The sequence below is a fragment of the Crinia signifera genome, chromosome 12 (assembly GCF_055691185.1).
Source record: "Crinia signifera chromosome 12, ASM5569118v1, whole genome shotgun sequence".
Classification (NCBI taxonomy): Eukaryota; Metazoa; Chordata; class Amphibia; order Anura; family Myobatrachidae; genus Crinia; species Crinia signifera.
The window spans coordinates 62,334,837-62,356,267 of NC_139228.1; the positions used below are offsets into that span (position 1 = coordinate 62,334,837).

Consider the following 21,431-nt stretch of genomic DNA (forward strand, 5'->3'; position numbering starts at 1 on the left):
TTGTTGATCTTTTGACTGTCGACCTAGACATTGTCGAACTAATGACCTGTCAAACTAACGACCTTTCGAACTAATGACCTGTCGACCTAATGACTGTTGCTCAAATGATCCCAACCCATTCAATGAACCTGCGGGAATTTCCATTTTTGTGGTGATTTTACCGTTGACTTTTTTTTTTTGCAAACCTGTAATTGGCTCCTGTGCCTGATACAAAACAATGCATGCACAGAAATGTGCAAATCATTGTAAATATGGCTGTTTCTGATTGTGGTGAGCATTACTGCCTCTCAGTGCTGTCATGGGTTCATTTCCCACCATGGTGTCACTGTGTGGAGTTTGTATGTTCTCCCTGTGCTTGTATGGGGAATATTTATTTTATTTATTAACAGTTTCTTATATAGCGCAGCATATTCCGTTGCGCGTTACAAAGTAGACAGTGATACAACAGACAGTCAAAAGGTAGGAGGGCCCTGCTCGCAAGCTTACAATCTATGGGGATATAGATTGTAAGCTTCACTGGGGCAGGGACTTATGGATCATTAGGTCTACACCACAATGGTCGACAATCAGTGGGTCAACATGGGTCTAGGTCGACACAAGCATTAGGTCGACACAAGCATTAGGTCCACATGGGCAAGGTCGACAGTCAAAAGGTCAACGTGGGGTTTTTCACTGTTTTTTTACCTGAATTTCAACACAGTCGACATGGACACTGAAACGTAGCACCGCGTCCCCTCGCATGGCTCGCTGTGCTTGTCATGCTTCGGGCGCCGTGACTCGCTACGCTTGGCACACTTATTTTATTCTCCCGCCATGCTCTAGTGGATGGTCGGGCATGAAATACCGCCTGTTGGCACATGTCGGCTCAGAAAAACAGTAAAAAACCCCATGTCAACCTTTGGACTGTCGGCCTAGCCCATGTCGACCTAATGCTTGTTTCGACCTAGACCCATGTTGACCCTGCATGTTGACCTAATGGTGTCGACCCAATGCTTGTTGAACTAATGTCCATATACCTTTATGTGAATGGCCAAATGTTCTCTGTAAAGCGCTACAGAATGTGTGCGCCATATACAGTATACAACTAGTAATTAATAATATAGGTGTATGGGTATATTATTAGTTGTACTGCTCTATGTACAGGTCCAGGTCTCGGTGAGCGGCCGGTCTGAGCCTTCCAGCCATTCCCACACTACAACCCCCAACAGAATCTTACTTTTTTCCCCGTAAATTGATGGCGTAAGATAAAGGTCCGCATACATTGGTGCGAGATAATATACGATACATCTTATGCGCTCTGATTGCATTGTATGTATGCAATTGTATTGTATGCAATATTGCATTGTATGCAATATGCATTGTATACATTGTATGCACTCCTATTGCATACGATTCACCCGATGTCTTGGCCCAATGTGTCAGAATTGGGTGAAAAGGGCCCGTAAAGTAGAGGAGAGGGGTCTTGACATATCCGACCCCTGGATCGATAAGGCTCCTTGGTGGGAAGGGTCTTCAGACCCTCTACTGCTGCGAAGGCCTCGTTCTGTCATAGATAGGCCAGAGCTTCCCTATGATACAGGATCCTCAACTAGTTTATAAATAAAGCGTCTGCTGATAGCCTGCACCATGCAACCACTACTCTTTTACTACACCAGTCACGTCGGCATTGCATTAAAGAGCATCGGACTTTGCTGCGCTATATAAGGAACTGTAAATGAATAGATTGCACGTACGCTTTCTCCTGTTGGGGTTGGTCTCTCTCTACATGGCCTCCATTCAGCATTAATCACCTGTTGTTCCTGTCTGTGTGGCCCCGGAGATTTGTACAGCTGTGTGTCACCGGGCTTGTGCCGGGCGGACAGGTGTCCATAGAACGCACGCGGAGACCCCCCTCGTGTATGTACAGTAAATGTCTCAGAGATAAGTGCGGAATTCACAGCTCACTACTGTAGGAATGTTCTCACTCTGGGACACACCCGTTCCGCCCTCACCACAGAACACATCCCAGCTCGTCCGGCAGCCTCCGATCCAGGAGAACCTGCTGGTTTATGGCGGACAAGAAGCACGGAAGAGTTAAGGGCTCTCCAGGCCGTGCCTGCAGCCAAGTCACCAGGAGCTGGAAGAGGTACTGTGACTACTGCACCTGGGGGCATTTAATCCCCAGCGTTATGAGCTCCTGCTATACATTCTACACCCATGCACCTAGCTGTACGGCTGCACCAGTCTCCTTTCTATGCTGATTTGCCTTTATTGTATTTAGCATTTCCTTTTAGATTGCAAGCTCCTGTGATCAAATCACTTGTCACGATCGCTGCTGTAGTTGTGGTGTGGGTTTCGTGTCATGCTGTCCTGCTGTAAATGTCAGTGTGTTATAAGTGCAATTGCAAACACAAAACCCCGTTCGCTGCAATTGTGGGTAAGTGTCATATTCATGGAACCACAAAATGTGCAGAGCAGGCAGAACCGAATTGTCTGCAGGGCTCGTTGTACGCCCTGCGTGAATTATCGGCTGGGCAATCCCTGGCATTCTGTCTGTAATCCCACTGCGCCGGGCGGCATGCCAATGTCTGGACTGCTGTAAAAGTTGGGTCGTCCCTTGCATTTTTTTGTATTTGACCAGTTTCTCCTAGCGCCCTGCTATTTTGAATGCATTTTAATGGTTTAATCAGATTGTTAAATTTAACCCTTTAACTGCCAACGTTGCTGTGAGAGATCCTCAAAATAGTCCTGAATGTCGACATGCGCTCGCCATGCTTCTGGCGCGGTGCCTCGCTATGTTCAGCACACTATTATGTTCTCCCTCCACGCACTAGTGGATGGTAGGGCATGAAATACTGCATGTCTGCTACAAAAAAAACCATGCCTGTGTCGACTTTTTTGCATTTGTCGACCTTAGGCGTGCCAAACTTCAGTGGTCGACACAATGTATGTCAACCTTAATTGTATCGCCCTAACGACCGTATGCTGGAACAGGTGTACCACTGGTTCACAAACTAAGGATTGCAATGAACAACCTCTAATATACAATTTGCTGTGCTTTGCCGTTTGAGCTTTTTGTCCAATATCTGCACCATTTTCCTTACTGGTCAAGACCTGACAAAGCTATTTGTCATTTTATCCTGGTTCTTTGCTAAAATGCAAAGTACATTTTACATTCAGACGTCAACATGCGTAAATGTTAAGGGGTGTACAGGTGCGATTACCTTGTTATTCGATCCCAATTAGATCTGAATTTAATTGAATCGCAAGGCAAGGCAAGAGCATTCCATCTGTACTATATAGCCTTAAGGTGCCCACAGACGCATCGATCCCGGCGTGCATTCTGTGCTTAACTAGCACACATAGCATCGCATCGTATGCCTTGTGCATGCGATGCGATGCTATGCGATAAAAAGCTAGTACAAAAAGTATGTGTAGCACATACTTTTTGTACTGTGCGATGAGGTGCCGAGGGAGCGCGCACACCGTCACATAGCATCGCACCGCCGGGATCGGTGCATGTGTGGGCACCATTACCTGCATTTTCTATTCGATTTTGACACTGTGTATTGACCCATAACTTTCATTGCATCGTGGGAATGGGGCTGGTGCCATGGTAAATACATGTATTAAGAGGAAAATAACCAAGGTGTAATACCCTCCAACTGTAACGTTTTAGCCAGTACAGTACCGTTTTGTTACGGTCTGTACCGGCTAAATAAACGTTCACCGAATGTACTGTTTTTTGACTTCAGGCTCCTGTTCAGACCTTCGGTGGTAAACAGCCAATCACAAGCGATGGTTTTACTGAAGGTGGCGCCAGGAGAAGAGGGGCTGGCTGCAGAGCGAGGCTTACCTTGCACCGCGGCCAATCACAGTGCAGGGAGCTGGGAGGTGGCGGTTGGAATTTGATTCGAGCATAAGCAGCGGTACAGACAGGCTCAGGTAACAGGACTCGGACGTTATATGTGAAGGGAAGATGGGTGACAAGTCCGGTCTCCTGATGCTCCCCAGCTCAGGAAGCCGGGGGTGCGTCGGTCCGCTCGGTGCTAGACACACAGCAGTAACTGCAGCCCAGCCTCCGCTCCTGGGTGACAGCTCCGCCGGCCAATTCCCACTCCATCCACCCTGCCTCTGAGTTGCCACGCCCCCTTTGCCAGTTGACACGCCCCCCTTCGGAATATCACTCACATTTGTTATATAAATTCAAAAAAAAAAATGTGTATAAAAAGATTCTCTTTCCTACATAAGGTAACATTACAGGTCATTATGGTGAATACAAATCTTTGCTTGCCAATTTTCACACCTATACTGACAAATTCACTTGGCACTCAAAGGGTTAAATGAAGGTTGTTGTTTTTTTTTGAGGTTAGAGTGTCCGTAAGTTTAACTAGTGGACAGCACTTGCTGCTGCTGCTGCTGCTACATGTGGTTTTTACCTCCTTTTATTTCTTAAATAATCTATTTTGGGGGCAGCCATTTCCGTCATAAATGCACACATGTCACGTTCTGCAGAGCCTCCGTTTCCTGTAACTGGTGCATTTTTCATGTTTGCTGGGTTACTGTGTACTATTTTTAAAGGGACCTGGCACTGAAACAGAAATGTGATTGGCAGAGACATATGTTAATGATTTGGGGCGGGATGTACCAAGCAGTTGCGGTACATCCCACCCCACATCGCAATCATACTAATCGTATATGTACTAACTCACGAAAAGAAGCGCATAGGCTTATATGGGGTTAAACCAGCGGTAACTTGTGTAACCCCCCCCCCCCCGCGAGCGATGCATATGAAATGCGGTAAAACTCCCAATTACAGGATTTTTACCGCATTTTCAGTTTAGTACATCCGCCCTTGGACACTAGTCCAAGCCTAGCCTCTGTACTAATTAGAGGAAATTTACTAAGATGGGAGTTCTATTTCACATAGGATGTTGCTATAGGCAACCAATCAGATTCTATTATCGTCTAAAACGCAGGTCCTCAGTACCCCACACAGTGCATGTTTTGCAGGACACCTCACAGAATCACAAGTGAAATAATTAGCTCCACCTGTGGATCTTTTAAAATGGGTCAGTCAATAATGAATGCACCTGTGCACCTGCCGTGTGACCTGGAAAGCGTGCACTGTTCTAGAAGATGCAAAATAAATATGAAGTAGATTCTGATTGGTTGCCCCATGCAACATCCCATGTGAACTAGAACTCCCATCTTAGTAAGTAACCCCTTTGGGTGATCTCTGCTGCTGCACTTGGTCCAACCGTGAATATTTGCAGCTTATTCCCACGAAAACCACCTGATTTGGGGGTGAAGGGGGGTGGAAATATCTCTGGGTATATTTACTAAAGCTTCTAAAAATTAAGGTGACATTGCCAATAGCAACCAATCAGATCCTGACTATCATTTCTCTGTTGCATCCTAGGAAATGATAAACAGAAACGATTTGGTTGCTATGAGCAACGTCTCATTTTTAGAAGCTTTAGTACCTCCCCCCATGTTTCCTATATACAGCTATGTCCGATGATATATACACCTGGTCTAAGAGCACAGAAGGCAGCATTTAGTAAAGGTTGTGAAACATGGGGATGAAATGATTTCCTTCTGGCATCCGGTGTATCCCTCCGGGTTGGCTGCATGTACACTTTATTGTCGCTGTTACTTTATCTCAGAACCTTGTGTTCTGGCATTAATTACCAGACCCATATTGTACAGTATGTGCCTCTGAGGTTTAGGAGATGCCGTTATATACTGGTGGTGGTGAGCACGATATGAGCCTGGCATAGTGCCCTCTGTTTGACAGTCCTCCTGCCCTCTGTGCCTTATGTGCTGTGGTACTTTGTCATCCCTGATTGGTGGCATGCTGTCCCCTGTGTCTTCTGAGTGACGGTGCGCCGTGCCCCCTGTGTGACGGTGCGCCGTGCCCCCTGTGTGACGGTGCGCCGTGCCCCCTGTGTGACGGTGCGCCGTGCCCCCTGTGTGACGGTGCATCCGTGCCCCCTGTGTGACGGTGCATCCGTGCCCCCTGTGTGACGGTGCATCCGTGCCCCCTGTGTGACGGTGCATCCGTGCCCCCTGTGTGACGGTGCATCCGTGCCCCCTGTGTGACGGTGCATCCGTGCCCCCTGTGTGACGGTGCATCCGTGCCCCCTGTGTGACGGTGCATCCGTGCCCCCTGTGTGACGGTGCATCCGTGCCCCCTGTGTGACGGTGCATCCGTGCCCCCTGTGTGACGGTGCATCCGTGCCCCCTGTGTGACTGTGCGCCGTGCCCCCTGTGTGATGGTACGCTGCCCCCTGTGCCCCTGTGTGACGGTACACTGGCCCCTGTGCCCCTGTGTGACGGTACGCTGTGCATAGTGTGGCTCTCCATAGAGTATATACACTTTCTGTACACGTTGTTGCTGACCGTGCTGTTTGTCACTTGGTATTTGGTGGTCAGAATAAACCTTTTCCAAGGAAATATGTGCAATAGAGAACATGAGAAGACGCCAATGTGGTTACAGCATTGGAAAATTACATCTGTATTACATTCCCATCTGCAGAATCTATTAAGCAGCAGCAGCTAGGGCCGTGCCGCACACAGTAGTTAATAAACGGCATGATTGTGTCCATTCTCACGGGATGGCCACGGTCCGGCCGCCCGTTTGCAGCCGGATCCCACCACTGGAAGGGACTGCTGCCGGGCTGTGGCCATCCCTACCATTGTAAACTGCTATGAGCGGCACGGCTTCTTGCCCGTGCGGGGTTTCGCCGCCCGGCAGGAGCCGGAGTGTGTGAAATAGCCCTTACATAACACCCACTGGTGCCATATGCTGCCCTATGTCATAATACACTGACCTGGGTCACATTGGATCGACCACTGAAGGTCGACAGGGCTTAGGTAGACACATGAAAAATGTCGATGGGGTCAAAGGTCGACACAAGCATTAGGGCGACAGTCTAAAAGTTGACATGAGTTTTTCGCTTTTTTTTTTGCCCTCGCATGGCTCTCTGCACTCGGCAAACTATTATATCCTCCCTCCTCCGTGTAATACTACCTGTCAGCACGTCGGCAAAAAAAAAAACACATGAAAAACACATGTCGACTTTCCCATTGTTGACCTAATGTTTGTGTTGACCTTTTCCACTTTAGCCATGTCAACCTTTTTCATGCATAGTCCTGAACCCTGTTAATCTCGTTAAGGATATCCTTAATCTTGGCTCCCGTGGAATCTGATGGTTAGGCCACACCCTCTCTAATGTATTTATATCCTTCTGGATATATGGCCTCTAGAACTGAACACAGCACTACATGAGGTCGTACCAACGACCTATACAGTGGCATTGGTTGTTAACATCTGGTTGTTATTTGCTCCTGGTCAAATAACCTAATTATAATGTATGTGCCACAATGTAAATCTATCCATGCAAGGTTCTATCCATGCAAGGTCTTATTTAACATTTTAAAATTTTGTACTGATTAGTAAATCTTATGCTATAATATACTAATATACTATAACCACATATATTCACGTGGGGACAGTACTAACTGGTTGTGGCAGGAGGATATCAGCACGCAGAGAATTTATATCTGCTGTAGGCACCTGACCACACACCGGAAGATCTGTCTCCCACTGGTCCACCACACAATCTTTGCCTGTAAGCAGGATTTATGCAATAAGAGGGAATACATTTAATTATAAATACCCCATACTCAATTTATACTGTGTGAGACCAATATGTACAATCTATCCTCAGGTTTGAGGACATTTATAGTATAACAGAGCCAATGCAGTGTAACCCATCTGGGGATTGATACATTGGATACAATTTGTAATTTTTGTTGCCAATTGTTACTTTAATTATAGCACACAACATTGTGGAGCTTTATTAGCCGATATAATAAAACTGTGCTTATTCAAGGGAATCCCATAAATTCCCAGATTGAGAAACAATGGAGCCTGTCTGACCTACCTATACTGAACACTTACGGTTTGAAACACACACAACACGCCCGCACGTGTTAAGTTTTAACACACTTTATTTGTCTTGTGTCTGTCTATCTGTGTTTTTTTTTTTTTTTTTTCGCTTGCTTCTAAATATAAATAAATAAAGGTTAAATTTTATGTATACAATTTCTTTTTTTTTTTTTGGTGCACCACACCAGGACAAATCTTTGCTCTCCCTGTTTCCCTTAAATCTAATGCTGCCCATACATATGTGCGATCAGATGCATTATCGCAATGAGATGTTCCATCGCATCTGATCGCATCAAGTGGTGCCCAGTGAAGCACCTGATGTCGCATGCCATCCTGCGATGGACATCGGGGGCTGGAGGGGTGGTGTGTCTCACATTCAGGCAGCTGCTGATTGGCTGAGAGAACTCTCTCTCACCTGCTGCTGGGTCCTGCCGCCTGAAAGCTCCACACTACACAACCGCCATGCCTCCCCTGCTGTTGCTGAGTCCCTCTGGTCCCCAGCATTATGGTACCGGCTCCCCGCCACCGCTCCGGTACCCATCCCGGCCCCGCTCCCCGAACCCGCCGCTCATTGCATTCGAGCAATCGCATGTGGTTAAAAACCACATGCTATTTCTCATGCAATTCGATAAATGTTATGTGCAGCTCATAATATCTATCGATGCAACATTCGACGGCGTGCCTGCGCATCGCATCGAATGTCAGCTTAAAAATGCATGCAATCGTTCGATTTATCGGTTAGATGTGGCTAAAATTGAATGATTGCATTTGATATCTCACATATGTATGGGCAGCAGAAGCCCAGGAGCATGATCTCAGTCCAGGTAGATAAGGGGTGATTCAGGTTGGCTTGTACAGAGCCGAATTCGGTACAGGAACCGGTGGTGCGGCTCTGTGCATTTGTATATGCGAATATACGCATGTGCAGGGCCGCTGTGCGACTTTCACAGTTGCCAAGGTGTTCGCACAGAGGGGGGCGAGAAGGAGGGGGGACAGGGGGCAGGCGGCTGAGGTCACATGACCTCAGCACCAGCCCGTTCTCGGACATTTCCGAGGCAAATAAAAGTCCATTTAAATTGACTTTTATTTGCAAACTAGGGTAAAATCATTTGATGGTCGCGACCGTTGAATGATTTCTCCCCTGTACACTTGGCGTGCGTGTGAGCCGGCATATCCATTCACAGAGCGTTTATTTGGACAGTGGCGTTCGCTCGCCCAGCAGCATTTAAACTCGATGCTTACCAGGCCAACATGAATCACCCCCTTTTTATATGAGGCCTGATTTCAATATTTAATATCGTTCTAATGAGTGGGACAATATGTTGTCATTATTTTGACGTCAATGTTGACATGTTCATAATGTTCAACAGATAATATGTCGACGTTCACAGTGTGGACGCTGACACACCGTCTACAGAGATTGGCCTAAAACTACCCCTAATCCTAAATGTAATTTATCCCTATTTACATATATCAACTTTAAGACTGTTGACATTGTCAATAATAACATTCTGAACTTATCGACATGGTCAATGTCAACATTTTTTGTTGTTGACATTTTAGCGTTAACATTTAGATTGTCAGTATTCTAAAATGTCAACACTCTGGAGCTTGTTCTGATGCTGTTCAGTAGGTAACTAGTCATTTGGTGGACATTAGCTGCATTGGCAACATTCAGGATGTCAACATTTAGAATGTCGACATGAAGGATAGACTGCAGGCAGAAGGGTTTGGATTGGGCTGTGGTGGGAAGGGTAGGGTCAGGCATACTCTTCGGATCACCGGGAACCACAATACATTCTAGAACCACTGCGACCGTCAGGATCAGATAAAGGACTACTAGGGGTATGTCGACACATCACCACTATCGACATGATGAATGTCGATATACCATAACCGTTTTGTGCGTACATTGTGGCGAGTTCTCCACCTATAACAATGTTCGGGAAGAGGCCAAATGTCTTTCCCCTGATCCTACATCAGTAGATGAGGCTTGTCTTGTTCCCCAGGAAGGACTCGGAATGTTCCATTGTGGCTGTAGGAAGATCAGGCAGGATGCAGATAAGATGGATGTGTGCCCAGTAATTGCAGAACCTGGAGAGATGTCACCACTTGAACTTAAGGCGGAAATCCTGGCATGTCTCCAGCGTGTTCGGGATCCCTGTTTATTGTACTAGCGAGAAGGAAAATCCGTGCAGGAGTGAAGGGTTAGTGCAGGGCGTGCCTCCTATTCCTGGGGCTGAGAGTAACATGTTTCTGTGATCAGTGTACACAACAAGTATTACATGGTAATCATTACTGTATACTAGTAACTGTCTGCCCTCCAGATACCATTGTGTTATTGTAGTACCAGTTCTCAGTATATGTTGTTCTGCATGTGAAGGCAGAGCACAGTACAGCTGACCTTGTTCTACATGCAAGGTTCTGTTCTCAGTATATGTTGTTCTGCATGTGTATGCAGAGCACAGTACAGCTGACCTTGTTCTACATGCGAGGTTCTGTTCTCAGTATATGTTGTACTGCATGTGTATGCAGAGCACATTACTACTAATCTTGTTTTACATATGAGGGTTTGTTCTCAGTATATGTTGTTGTGCTTGTGAAGGCAGAGCACAGTACTACTGATCTTGTTCTACATGGGAGGTTCCGTTCTCAGTATATGTTGTGCATGTGTATGCAGAACACATTACTACTAATCTTGCTCTACAGTTCAAGGTTCTGTTCTCAGTATATGTTGTACTGCATGTGTATGCAGAGCACAGCACTACTGATCTTGTTCTACATACAAGGTTTTGTTCTCAGTATATGTTGTTGTGCATGTGAAGGCAGAGCACAGTACTACTGATCTTGTTCTACAGGGCGAGGTTCCGTTCTCAGTATATGTTGTGCATGTGTATGCAGAACACATTACTACTAATCTTGCTCTACAGTTCAAGGTTCTGTTCTCAGTATATGTTGTACTGCATGTGTATGCAGAGCACAGCACTACTGATCTTGTTCTACATACAAGGTTTTGTTCTCAGTATATGTTGTTGTGCATGTGTAGGCAGAGCACAGTACTACTGATCTTGTTCTACAGGGCGAGGTTCCGTTCTCAGTATATGTTGTGCATGTGTATGCAGAACACATTACTACTAATCTTGCTCTACAGTTCAAGGTTCTGTTCTCAGTATATGTTGTGCATGTGAAGGCAGAGCACAGTGCTACTGATCTTGTTCTAAAGTGCAAGGTTCCGTTCTCCGTATATGTTGTGCATGTGTATGCAGAGCACAGTACTACTGGTCTTGTTCTACAGTGCGAGGTTCCCTTCTCAGTATGTGTTGTTCTGCAGTTGTGTGCCGAGCACGCTACTACCAATCTTGTTCTACAGTGTAAGGTTCTGTTCTCCGTATATGTTGTACTGCATGTTCAGGGGAAATGTTAGAAAGAATTACTTCACAGAAAGGGTAGTGGATAAGTGGATTAGCCTCCCATCAGGGCCCCACACACAGCACAATATTCAGGCATTTTCTGAGCGATTTTAACAAATCGCTCAGAAAATGCCTGAAAATGCATGTAAATCGCTGTGTATATAGCCCACACAGCGATTTACATGCGCGCACCCGCCGTTCTGAATCTGCACAAGATTCAGAACGGACCTGTCTGTCAATTCAGAGCAGTCGCTGAGATGCTCCTGCTCATCTCCCACATGTGTGGCGCGGGGATGAGCAGGGCCATCTGAGCGACCGTCACTGAAGACGCCGCCAACAAGAAGCCCCGCTGTCACTCACCGCCCCACTGAAGCCGCTGCCGCCCGGAAGCATTCCTGCGCAGCGCCGGGGCACTGAGCCCTGAAAGGGCACATCCACTCTTTCAAATGCCGGCTGGCTCTTGGAGCAAGTTTCCCCACTGGGTCTCAAGCGGCTGTGGTTCGCAGCGCAGGCAGTAATAGACAGCCGCCGGCGCTGCAGAGCTCAGCTGATACCAGCGGCTGTCCAGTAAAATGTGAATCTGCAGCCTGGCTTCGGTTCAAGAACAGGGCGGCGGGCAGACGGGCAGTAGCTGGCGGGAAGTCACAAACAGATAGGCACAGAGTGCTGGAGACACAGGGGGTTTTGCCACTCACTGCAGGACAGGTCCAAACTCCTGTGGCTTCCTTCACCGCGGCTCCAGGCTAAGGTGAGGGCTGCTCATTTTCTCACTTTCCCTGACTCCCCCTCTGTCTCTTACATTATCTCTCTCTCTCTCTCTCTCTCTCTCTCTCTCTCTCTCTCTCTCTCTCTCATTCCCTATCACTCTCATTCTCCTCCACTACTGTATTTCTCTACCTCTCTACCTCGCTCCCCCTATCTCATTCTCCCTTTCTAGTTAGCTATCTATCTATTGGGTGGGGGGGGGGGCATCAACATTTATCTTGCCTCCGGGCAACATGGGCGAACTTACGCCACAGGCTGTGTGTGTGTGTGTGTCCCCTTCAATATGTGTCTGTGTATATGGGCTGTCTCTCTTTGTATCATGTGCCTGTATATGTGTCCCTCTCTGTATGTATGTATCTATGCATGTATGCCTTTGAGTGTTAAGTGTAAATGTAAATTGTGGGGTGCAGAGCAGAAGAAAGTGCCTATTCTTTCTAACCAGCAAGCAGCCATGCTCCTCCACAGGATAACTGGGGCCACATCCAAGGCATCATGGAAGAGACGGAGAAAAGGTCTAGACGCCTACTGGGGTCTAGACGCCTATGTTTAGGAATGGGGATGGGGACCCCTATACCACATTATATATATATATATATATATATATATATATATATATATATATATATATATATATATATATACATACACAGTGCAGTTTGATGAAATGTGCGGCTGTGACAGTCGTGACAGATTTGAAATCTCCCGTGCTGAATCTCCCAATTTGAATCTCTGACACAAATCTCTCTGTATGTGGCTCATTGTCTGAAATGAGCCACAAGAGTGAAATCTCTTGTGCTGAATCTCCCGTTATGTATCTCTGGCACACATCTCTGCGTATGTAGGGCCCTAAGACAATAGAACAATTTAAACATGCTTGGGATAGGCATATGAATATCCTTACAAAGAAATAAGGATCAAAAAGGGTTGAGATTACCTGAAGGGTAAAAAAGGGGCAGACTAGATGGGCCAAATGGTTCTTATCTGCCGTCAAATTCTATGTTTCTATGTATGGACCCAGCACATTACAGAGGATAATATCGATGTATGATTGTGCTCTGCTGTGTGTGATTCTCAGTATCTGTTATCTACATTATAATTGTACTATGTACATGCTGCAGCTACATAACCATGCTGTGTGTTGTGCTGTGTATTTAAGTGCCAGTATAGAATCAGAGCATGAACCTCAGTACAGGCCTTACGCTCCAGATACCAGGCTGCATAAGGTACACCAGTCTTACCTCATACCCTTATTGGTGCCTTATCTGAGAACACTGGACCTGACAGATTGCTCAGAACACAGCACTGAAACATCCCGATTTAAAAATATTGGAGCCGCTGAATATTATTATTATCGTTTATTTATATGGCGCCACAAAGGTTCCGCAGCTGATGGAATTTCTTCCCCTTCCTGTACAGAGTAATACATTCCAGGCAGATGATTCCCCACAGCCACTGTATTGGTTTTATTTATATTCATATCACATATGATAAAACTGATTATTTTCAGGCAACCTGTTAATAAACCCCTCATGGAACAAATGCAAAATGGCCGCCAGAGTCGTCCTGTCAGGCGCAGCACAGTACTGCGGGCTCCTCAACAGCCCTAGCGCTAGTAGCAGATGCAGTGGTGAGCCACTTTAAAATAAGAACATTAACATCGTTCAGCATTCAATGTAGACCATTTGTGAATATAAAAAAATGACAATTAATTTAAACCAGACTTTTTGAATTGAAAAAAAAAAAAAAATTTGGACTGCAAAAGGTTAAGTCTGTCTCTCTCAGTCCCACAGATGTTGGTGTCGCAGAGACGCAGCTGCGATCGGATCCTGTACTGAATGGTCAGTCCTGTACGGCTGGCATTAGTGTCCTGGACCGGCTCATCAAAACCTGCCCGGTATGGCTGCAGCTATGCATGGCTCCAAAGCAAGTGGTGGAAATACTCAGCAGAGAGCCGTCAGGGGTAGGTGACTGTGTATATCATACATATAGATTCATTTACCAGGTGCCTAATGCGTCCAGCGAACAATCCCCTGCATAACGCATCCTGCATTCAAATTTAATGGTCACATTCCAATTTTTTAGACCTTCCATTATTTAACCACTAGGTGTCGCTGTCCTGCTTGGTCTCCTCTGTACAGTGTGTTTCTGCAGCTAGTCCAGGCTGAGTCTCCTAGATCCGAAACACTTTGGACCACAAGGATTTTGGAATATTAATGAGAAATGTTGGGATGGTGCCAAAGTCTATACAAAAACAGAAAAAAAAAAATCTGTTTTATACACTCCTTATAAACCTGTAGCTTGGCTACGATTTTATATAATATTTGTAATAGTTTTGTGCATAAAACAAAGTGAAATCATGGTGTGAATCCAATCAGTGTATATTTCTCATTGATGCATTTCAACACACTTCTCCAAATTGCTCTCATGTTTAAACATTGTCCAATTGATGCAGCCCTAGGAGATGTGCATACGCACTGTACAATTTTTTTTGACCAATTTCATAGAAAGACTTTTCCCTTGAACCCAGTGTCCTGGACGAAAGATGAAAGACGAAAGATCTAGCTACAATAGAGGTCCATACACACTGGGCGACTATGGACAGCGATGATAGCAGATGACTGGCTTTCCTGGCGATGTTGCAGGAGCGCGCAGCAGCGCTCATCGCCGGGACTAGGGTTGCCAATCCCGGGGCATTTTTTCAATCCCGGGATCCGGGATTGAAAAATGCTCAATCCCGGGATTCCCGGGATCCCGGGATTGGCATCCCTAGTCGGAGCGGTATGCCAGTTTTCACTGGACCGCTCAGTCAGAGGCGCTGTGCTGTGCTGCATATTTGTGGATACCCACCCCCACACCGGCCGACCTGCACATTTACTTACATTAGCGGGCGGCCGGCCGGGAGTGGGTTCGGAGGTGCACGGTGCCTCCAGGCTCGTGCACCTCCTTCTTAGCAGGCAGGGCAGGCCGGAACGAAGAGGCAGGGCAGGCTGGAAAGGAGGCGGGTGGGCGCGCGTGCTGAGGAGACGAGAGGGGACGGGCACAGGAGAAGGCTGCGCAGCGTGACCTCTACTGTCACGCTACGCTGGCTGCACGCAGAGGTCAGGATTCGGGAGCCGGGCAGCGTCTGAGCGAGTGCTCAGACGCTGCCTGGCATTTGACTGCGCATGCGCAGTCTAATCCCGAAATCCCGGGATTGGATATTCCAATCCCGGGATTGAAATCCCGCACTTTTTGAGGCCAAATCCCGGGATCCCGCCGATCCCGATCCCGGGATTGGCCACCCTAGCCGGGACATACACACTGGGCGTCTTTGAGCTGAAAGCACCTCAAACCTGCTGTTTTGAGCGACTTTCAGATGTGTGTATGGGCCTTATGTAGGCTCTTTTTGAAAGATATCCAAATTGAGCTGCATGCATAATTGACGAACAACCTTGATGAACAACTGGCGGGTATGCACATCATCATTTGTCGTTCGTCGCAAAAGCACTGAAAGATATTTTGACCAATTTAATTCAGTGGCTGAAATGAACTAAATTGGTAAAAAAAGTTGGTCAAAAAAATTGTACAGTGTGTATGCACCCAAAGAGACTTATAAAGTGAAGAGAGATAAACTGCTAACCAATCTGTTTCTTAAGGTGGCCATACATCAGAAAGATATTGTACCCAATCATACAATCTCAATTGATTGTAAGATGGATTGTATGCAGATTGTGTGCACATCTTGTCTACACAATCATACAGCAGATGGATTGTATGACTGATTGTAAGGTGGATTGTGTGTAGATTGTGTGTCCAAAAACCACCAAGGACTGCCGGGGATTTCAAGGGAAATTGTACACAATCATGAGCGCAATCGATCTTAAGATCGATCTTTCTGATGTATGGCCAGCTTAACTGTCAAATTTAAACACAACTTGTAACATGGTAGCTAGGTGGGTACTTGTTTCCTAGCACGGCGCCCATCGGATACCATCGCATACCCTATATAGTGGTATGCGATCTGATGCGATAAGGCATGCGATGCGAAGCGATGCGATTTTTAATTGTACAAGCACCTTGATGGGTGCTTACAATGTTAAATGCACCCCCATTGTCAACGCCACCCCCACTATCAATGCCAACCCGAAGCGTGGCGAGCGCGCAAGGGGCGGCAGTACGCGTCCTCTGACCTTTTCATACCCCCACTATCCACGTCGGTGTGGAGTTGATTTTAGATAGTGGAATACATGTAAATAGCGGAATACATGTAAAGTAATCCGCGTCCCCTCGCCGGGCTCTCTGCGCTCGACACACTATCTAAAATCAACTCCACGCCGATGTGGATAGTGGGGGTGGCGTTGACAATGAGGGTGCATTGAACATTGTAAGCACCCATCAGGGTGCTTGTACAATTAAAAATTGCATCGCATGCCACTATATTGCATGCGATGCGATGCATTTCGATCAAAATCGGGGGCGCCGTGCTAGGAAACAAGTACCGCTAGGTGCTGGTTGGCTGAAATGTCATCTCTCTTCAAAGGTCCATACACACTGGGTGATTTTGCCCAGCGTGTATGGACAGCGATCATGGGGAAAATCACTGGGCTGACAACCGCTCAGTGCATACAGTGGCAAGGCATGATGGGACTTGTAGTTTTACAACAGCTGGAGGGCCATAGTTTGGACATGCCCGGAGTAGAGTTAAATTAGCGATATGACACAATTGCAAAACAATTCCCTTTCTATCGTCCATCCCTACACACATCACCCCCTGGGCTTCCCCATCTGGCTTCTCCCGCAGAGCCTTAGTTACAGCCAGAAAATGTAATGGGGGGACAGGAGCGGGGGTGTCAGTGTTGAGGTCCCAGATGTAGCTGCGTTATCTTAGGCATAATTATGTCATTATGACATTTTCCTGAACCAGTAAATCCCATCGTTACACCCTTTTCCAGATGTATTTGCACTGATCAGTTACTTAAGGTTGGTTTGCGGAGTAGATACAGAGATTTGCAACTGTTGATGAACTACAACCCCCAGCAGGCTTTCCCAGATGTACTCTGGCACATTGGTTGAGATTGAAACACTTAGGAGAAATAAAGCTGGTCATTAGTAATGTCAGATATTCAGGATCGGTTCGGTTTGCACTGTGTGTTTTCTGTATTTAGGGCCTAATTTGGTTTGGTTTGGAAAAGCAAACTCCTTCTTTAATGGACAAAACTATTTTGCACTGCAGGTGCGTCAGATGTAACATGTGCAGAGAGTTATGCTGCCCATACACTTGTGAGATACACTTGTGAGATATCGATTTCTACCACATCTGGCCAATAAATCGAATGATTGTATGCATTTTTAAGGGGACATTCGACGCGATGCGCGGGCATGCCGATCGAATGTCGGGTCTCAAGATCTTATGTGTTGCACATAATATTTATCGAATTGCAGGAGCGATTGCATGTGGTTTTTAACCACATGCGATGCAGGAATGCAATTCGCTGGTGGGGGGCGGAGGGAATGCTTTCTCAGCGGCCTGGGGTTGGGGAGAAGGGGCCGGAGGGGCCGCTGGCGGCGTGGGAGACGGAGGGCAGAGGGTGGCGTTATGTAGCGCAAGAAGTAGCGCTAGCGGGCGGTGGGGGTCAGTCAGCGGTGGTGGCAAAAGTGTTTAAAACACTGGGCAGCCCTCTGATCAGAGGGCTGCCCAGTGTTTAAACAATTCTGCCACCACCGGTGTGTGACCCCCCGCTGCCCAGCTAGCGCAAAGGGGGCACTTTAGCACCACAAGATGCGATCGGGTTCGATGGACATCAACACTGCGCTGTCATATCGAATCCAATCACACAAGTGTATGGGCAGCATTAGATTTGGGTGAGGTGTTTTCAAACTGAAACCTAAATTGCAGTGTAAGAATAAAGCAGCCAGTATTTACCATGCACAGAAACAATAGAACTCCCCCAAATGTAACTCTCTCTGCACATGTTACATCTGCCCCACCTGCAGTGCACATGGTTTTGCCCATTAAAGATGGAGTTTGCTTTTGCTAAATATCCTGAATCTCCCCCTTAATAAACAGCAGGGCCCTGTCACATTGTGTGTCTCTGTTGCAGGTTTTCCTGGTGACGCGGGACGTGGAGATGAAATGCATGATCCTCTGGGCTCACTTTACAGAGCAGCAAGAGGCAGCTGGCATCGTCCGTTACAACATTAGAGAGCAGAGGACAAGTAAGCCGCTTCTGTTACTGAGCCATACAAACGTCATAGAACTTCATCAGACCCCTATCACACACTTTGTATATTACAGTATATTGTAGCTCTCAGGAAACTTCCACAATGTTTTTTTTATTTAATGGGAATAACATATAATATATATATATATATATATATATATATATATATATATATATATATATATATATATATATATATATATATATATATATATATATATATATATATATATATATATATATATTCCCAAATATGGGAAAACTGATTATGTAGGATTTAAATCCTAGTTCTGTTGATATTCTAGCATGTTGTACTGGTAATCCTGATTTTATGCTTCGAGAATATTATGACAGCCCCAATTATGACTGTTCATGGCACAATTTTATGAACAATCCAACCTGTCACCTAATTTCCCTTGCAATCCAAAACACTCCTGGCCAAAAGATATGCACACACACACACACACACACACACACACACACACACACAACCATTGTGTAATCGATCAGTGGGTTTGATGGGTCGGTTAACAAGTGCAAATCATTAACACATCATTAGCTCATCGTTTATCATGACTACACATGGAACGACGTGCGCCAAATCCTACAAGTCAGGTAGTTCTCTCTCGGCATGCTGAATGGAGCATTGGGTACGTGCATTCCATTGTTATCATGCCCACACAAGGGCAGTTTTTAAATGATAGGTCATTCCATTTGATCGAAAGCAGTTATATCTTTTAAAAAATATATATATCTATTGGTGTGTGGGCAGCTTTAGTGTGGCAGTAGTACATAGATTACAGAACCTTGGTATTCCCCTGTGGGTGATAAAGGACGCTGGAATAAAGCAGAAAGGATGTTTGTAATGAGTCTAGTTCCTCTTTCTACACTTTTAGCTTGTTTCACGTGTGAACCTAAATGTGAAATAATTCCTATTTTTTTTTTTTTTATTATTCATTTTTGATGGTCAATCTGGTCCCAGATCATTATTGAAATTCCTACCCCTAGCCGGGGCCTTTTGACCTCTCTGTCATCACCAAGCCTCAATTTAGTACAGTTTGGTCCCATTTGCTTTGTGCTGCAGAATATGCCCTGTTCAGAAAATGTTCATAAGCGGTGAAACGTCTGTAAACGCACTATAAATAAATTGTGCTGGGCTCAAAGCTGGTACCCATTGCGGTACCGCAAGTCTATAAAATAAATTGCAAAAACATTATAATTTAGGTAAGAGGCAAAAAAAACAAACAGTGTTCGGGTAAATTTACCAAAGCTTCTTAACAGAAAGAATCTGATTGGTTGCTAAGGGAAACATCACCACTTTTCATTTTTAGAAGCTTTAGTACATTTACTCCTTAGAGTATTTAATTCTCATAGGCCATCTAAGCATAATAAAACCAAGTGGGTTTAGTAATTTCTTTTTGCAGGGGTACATGAGATGAGTTCTGTTCAATAGACAAGATTTGTTAAAACAAATTACGGTACCTGTGTATTATCGCATACCACTAATTAAGGTATGCGATGGACCCGATTTCAGCCTTTTTCCGGGCTGAGTATACAATTTTAAAATCGCGTCATTACAATTTCATTACAATTTCCCATTGAGTCCCATGTTAAATGGCACCCCCGGACCCGATTTTTAATTGTATACCCACCCTGATGGGTAATAAATATGTTAAATGCACCCACATTGTTAACGGCCCCCCACTATCAACGCCAACCCGAAGCGTGGCGAGCGCAGCGGTACGCGTCCTCCGACCTTTTCATACCCCCACTATCCACGTCGGCGTGGAGTTGATTTTATAAAGTGTGGCGAGTGCAGCGAACCACCGAGCCCGAAGCGTGGTGAGCGGACGCGCATTACTTCACAGGTATACGCGAGGCTCGCAACGCTTCGGGCTCGCTTATAAAATCAACTCCACGCCAACGTGGATAGTGGGGATATGAAAAGGTCAGAGGACGCGTACCGCTGCCCCTCGCAGGCTCGCTGCGCTCGCCACGCTTCGGATTGGCGTTCATAGTGGGGTGGCGTTAACAATGGGGGGGGGGGGCATTTCACATACTCATAACCCATGAGGGTGGGTATACAATTAAAAATCGGGTCTGGGGGGGCATTTAACATGGTAATAAGGCATCTGGGTGCCTGTACAATTACAAATCGGGTGAAATCGCGTTGCATCGCATCGAGACAGTAACACTGATTTCATACATAAATGCATATGAAAGGTTGTGTATTTCATGTAAGAGTGAGGTGATCATCCCTAACTTGTAAGTTTTAAATCTCAGTCCTCAGGACCCCAAACAGTTCATGTTTTCCAGGGTTCCTCACAGAATATCATGTGAAAAAAAAATGTACCGGTATCTCCACCTGTGAATCTTTTAAAATGTGTCAGTAATGACTACACCTGTGTACCTGCTAGGTGAACAAGAAAATGTGAACTGTTTGAAGTTTGAGAACCACTGGTCTAACTACAGTATATGGGCAGAGTCTGACAGACAGACTGTGAACTCTCAGCTTTTTGCTATACTGGCAGATTTACATATGGGACAGGGCCAGTGATGCTATAGGAGGGGAAATGACTGAGCTCATTGGCCTGTCCTAAAGATGCAGGTGAGACATCGGCTACCTTTTAGTGGTGGTGGGGATAATATTTTCCCTAACAAAGGTGCCATGTTGTATCAGATGGACCTTAGGAACTGGTGCGACAATGAAAGCTATGCTAAAGTGTACTGGAACATGTGTGATTACTACAGCATTATAACTTCTTCAGTGTGCTTTTACCTTGTATAAAGTAGTCACTGCTGGAGGCTCACAAGTTGTTCCCATGCAGTCACTTTGGAGGGATTTGTGGCTCTATCAGCAGATGTCGGACCCTTGCCAGTAAATCAGACTATGCAGCATCACATGAGCCTACGCTGCTTTCTTGTAAGCCAAATAAGAGAAGTGACTCTGGAATGTGTCACCGAGTGACAAGTCTGCAGGGTTTGCATGACATATACAGTTCGTATATAGTATATATACAGCACTGTGCAAAAGTTTTAGGCAGTTGTGGGAAAATTCTGTAAGAGAATGTAAGAAAAAGAAAAAAAAACTGAAGTGTGAATAGTTTAATGTTTTATCAA

General features: G+C 45.7%; 1 protein-coding gene across 2 annotated transcripts in view; it reads left to right on the forward strand.

Annotated features, from left to right (window-relative positions):
* RIN3 (Ras and Rab interactor 3) overlaps nucleotides 1-21,431 on the forward strand; it is a 45,083-nt gene that overhangs the window by 5,456 nt on the left and 18,196 nt on the right. Inside the window, exons 1-3 of one of the 2 annotated variants that reach the window (XM_083167601.1) lie at nucleotides 1,999-2,125; nucleotides 13,894-14,071; nucleotides 18,192-18,306. In XM_083167601.1, coding sequence (XP_083023727.1) covers nucleotides 2,049-2,125; nucleotides 13,894-14,071; nucleotides 18,192-18,306 — 370 coding nt within the window. In that variant the 5' untranslated portion in view covers nucleotides 1,999-2,048. Of the gene's footprint in view, nucleotides 1-1,998; nucleotides 2,126-13,893; nucleotides 14,072-18,191; nucleotides 18,307-21,431 lie in introns of those variants that run through there. The other variant, XM_083167602.1, reaches the window with a different exon arrangement.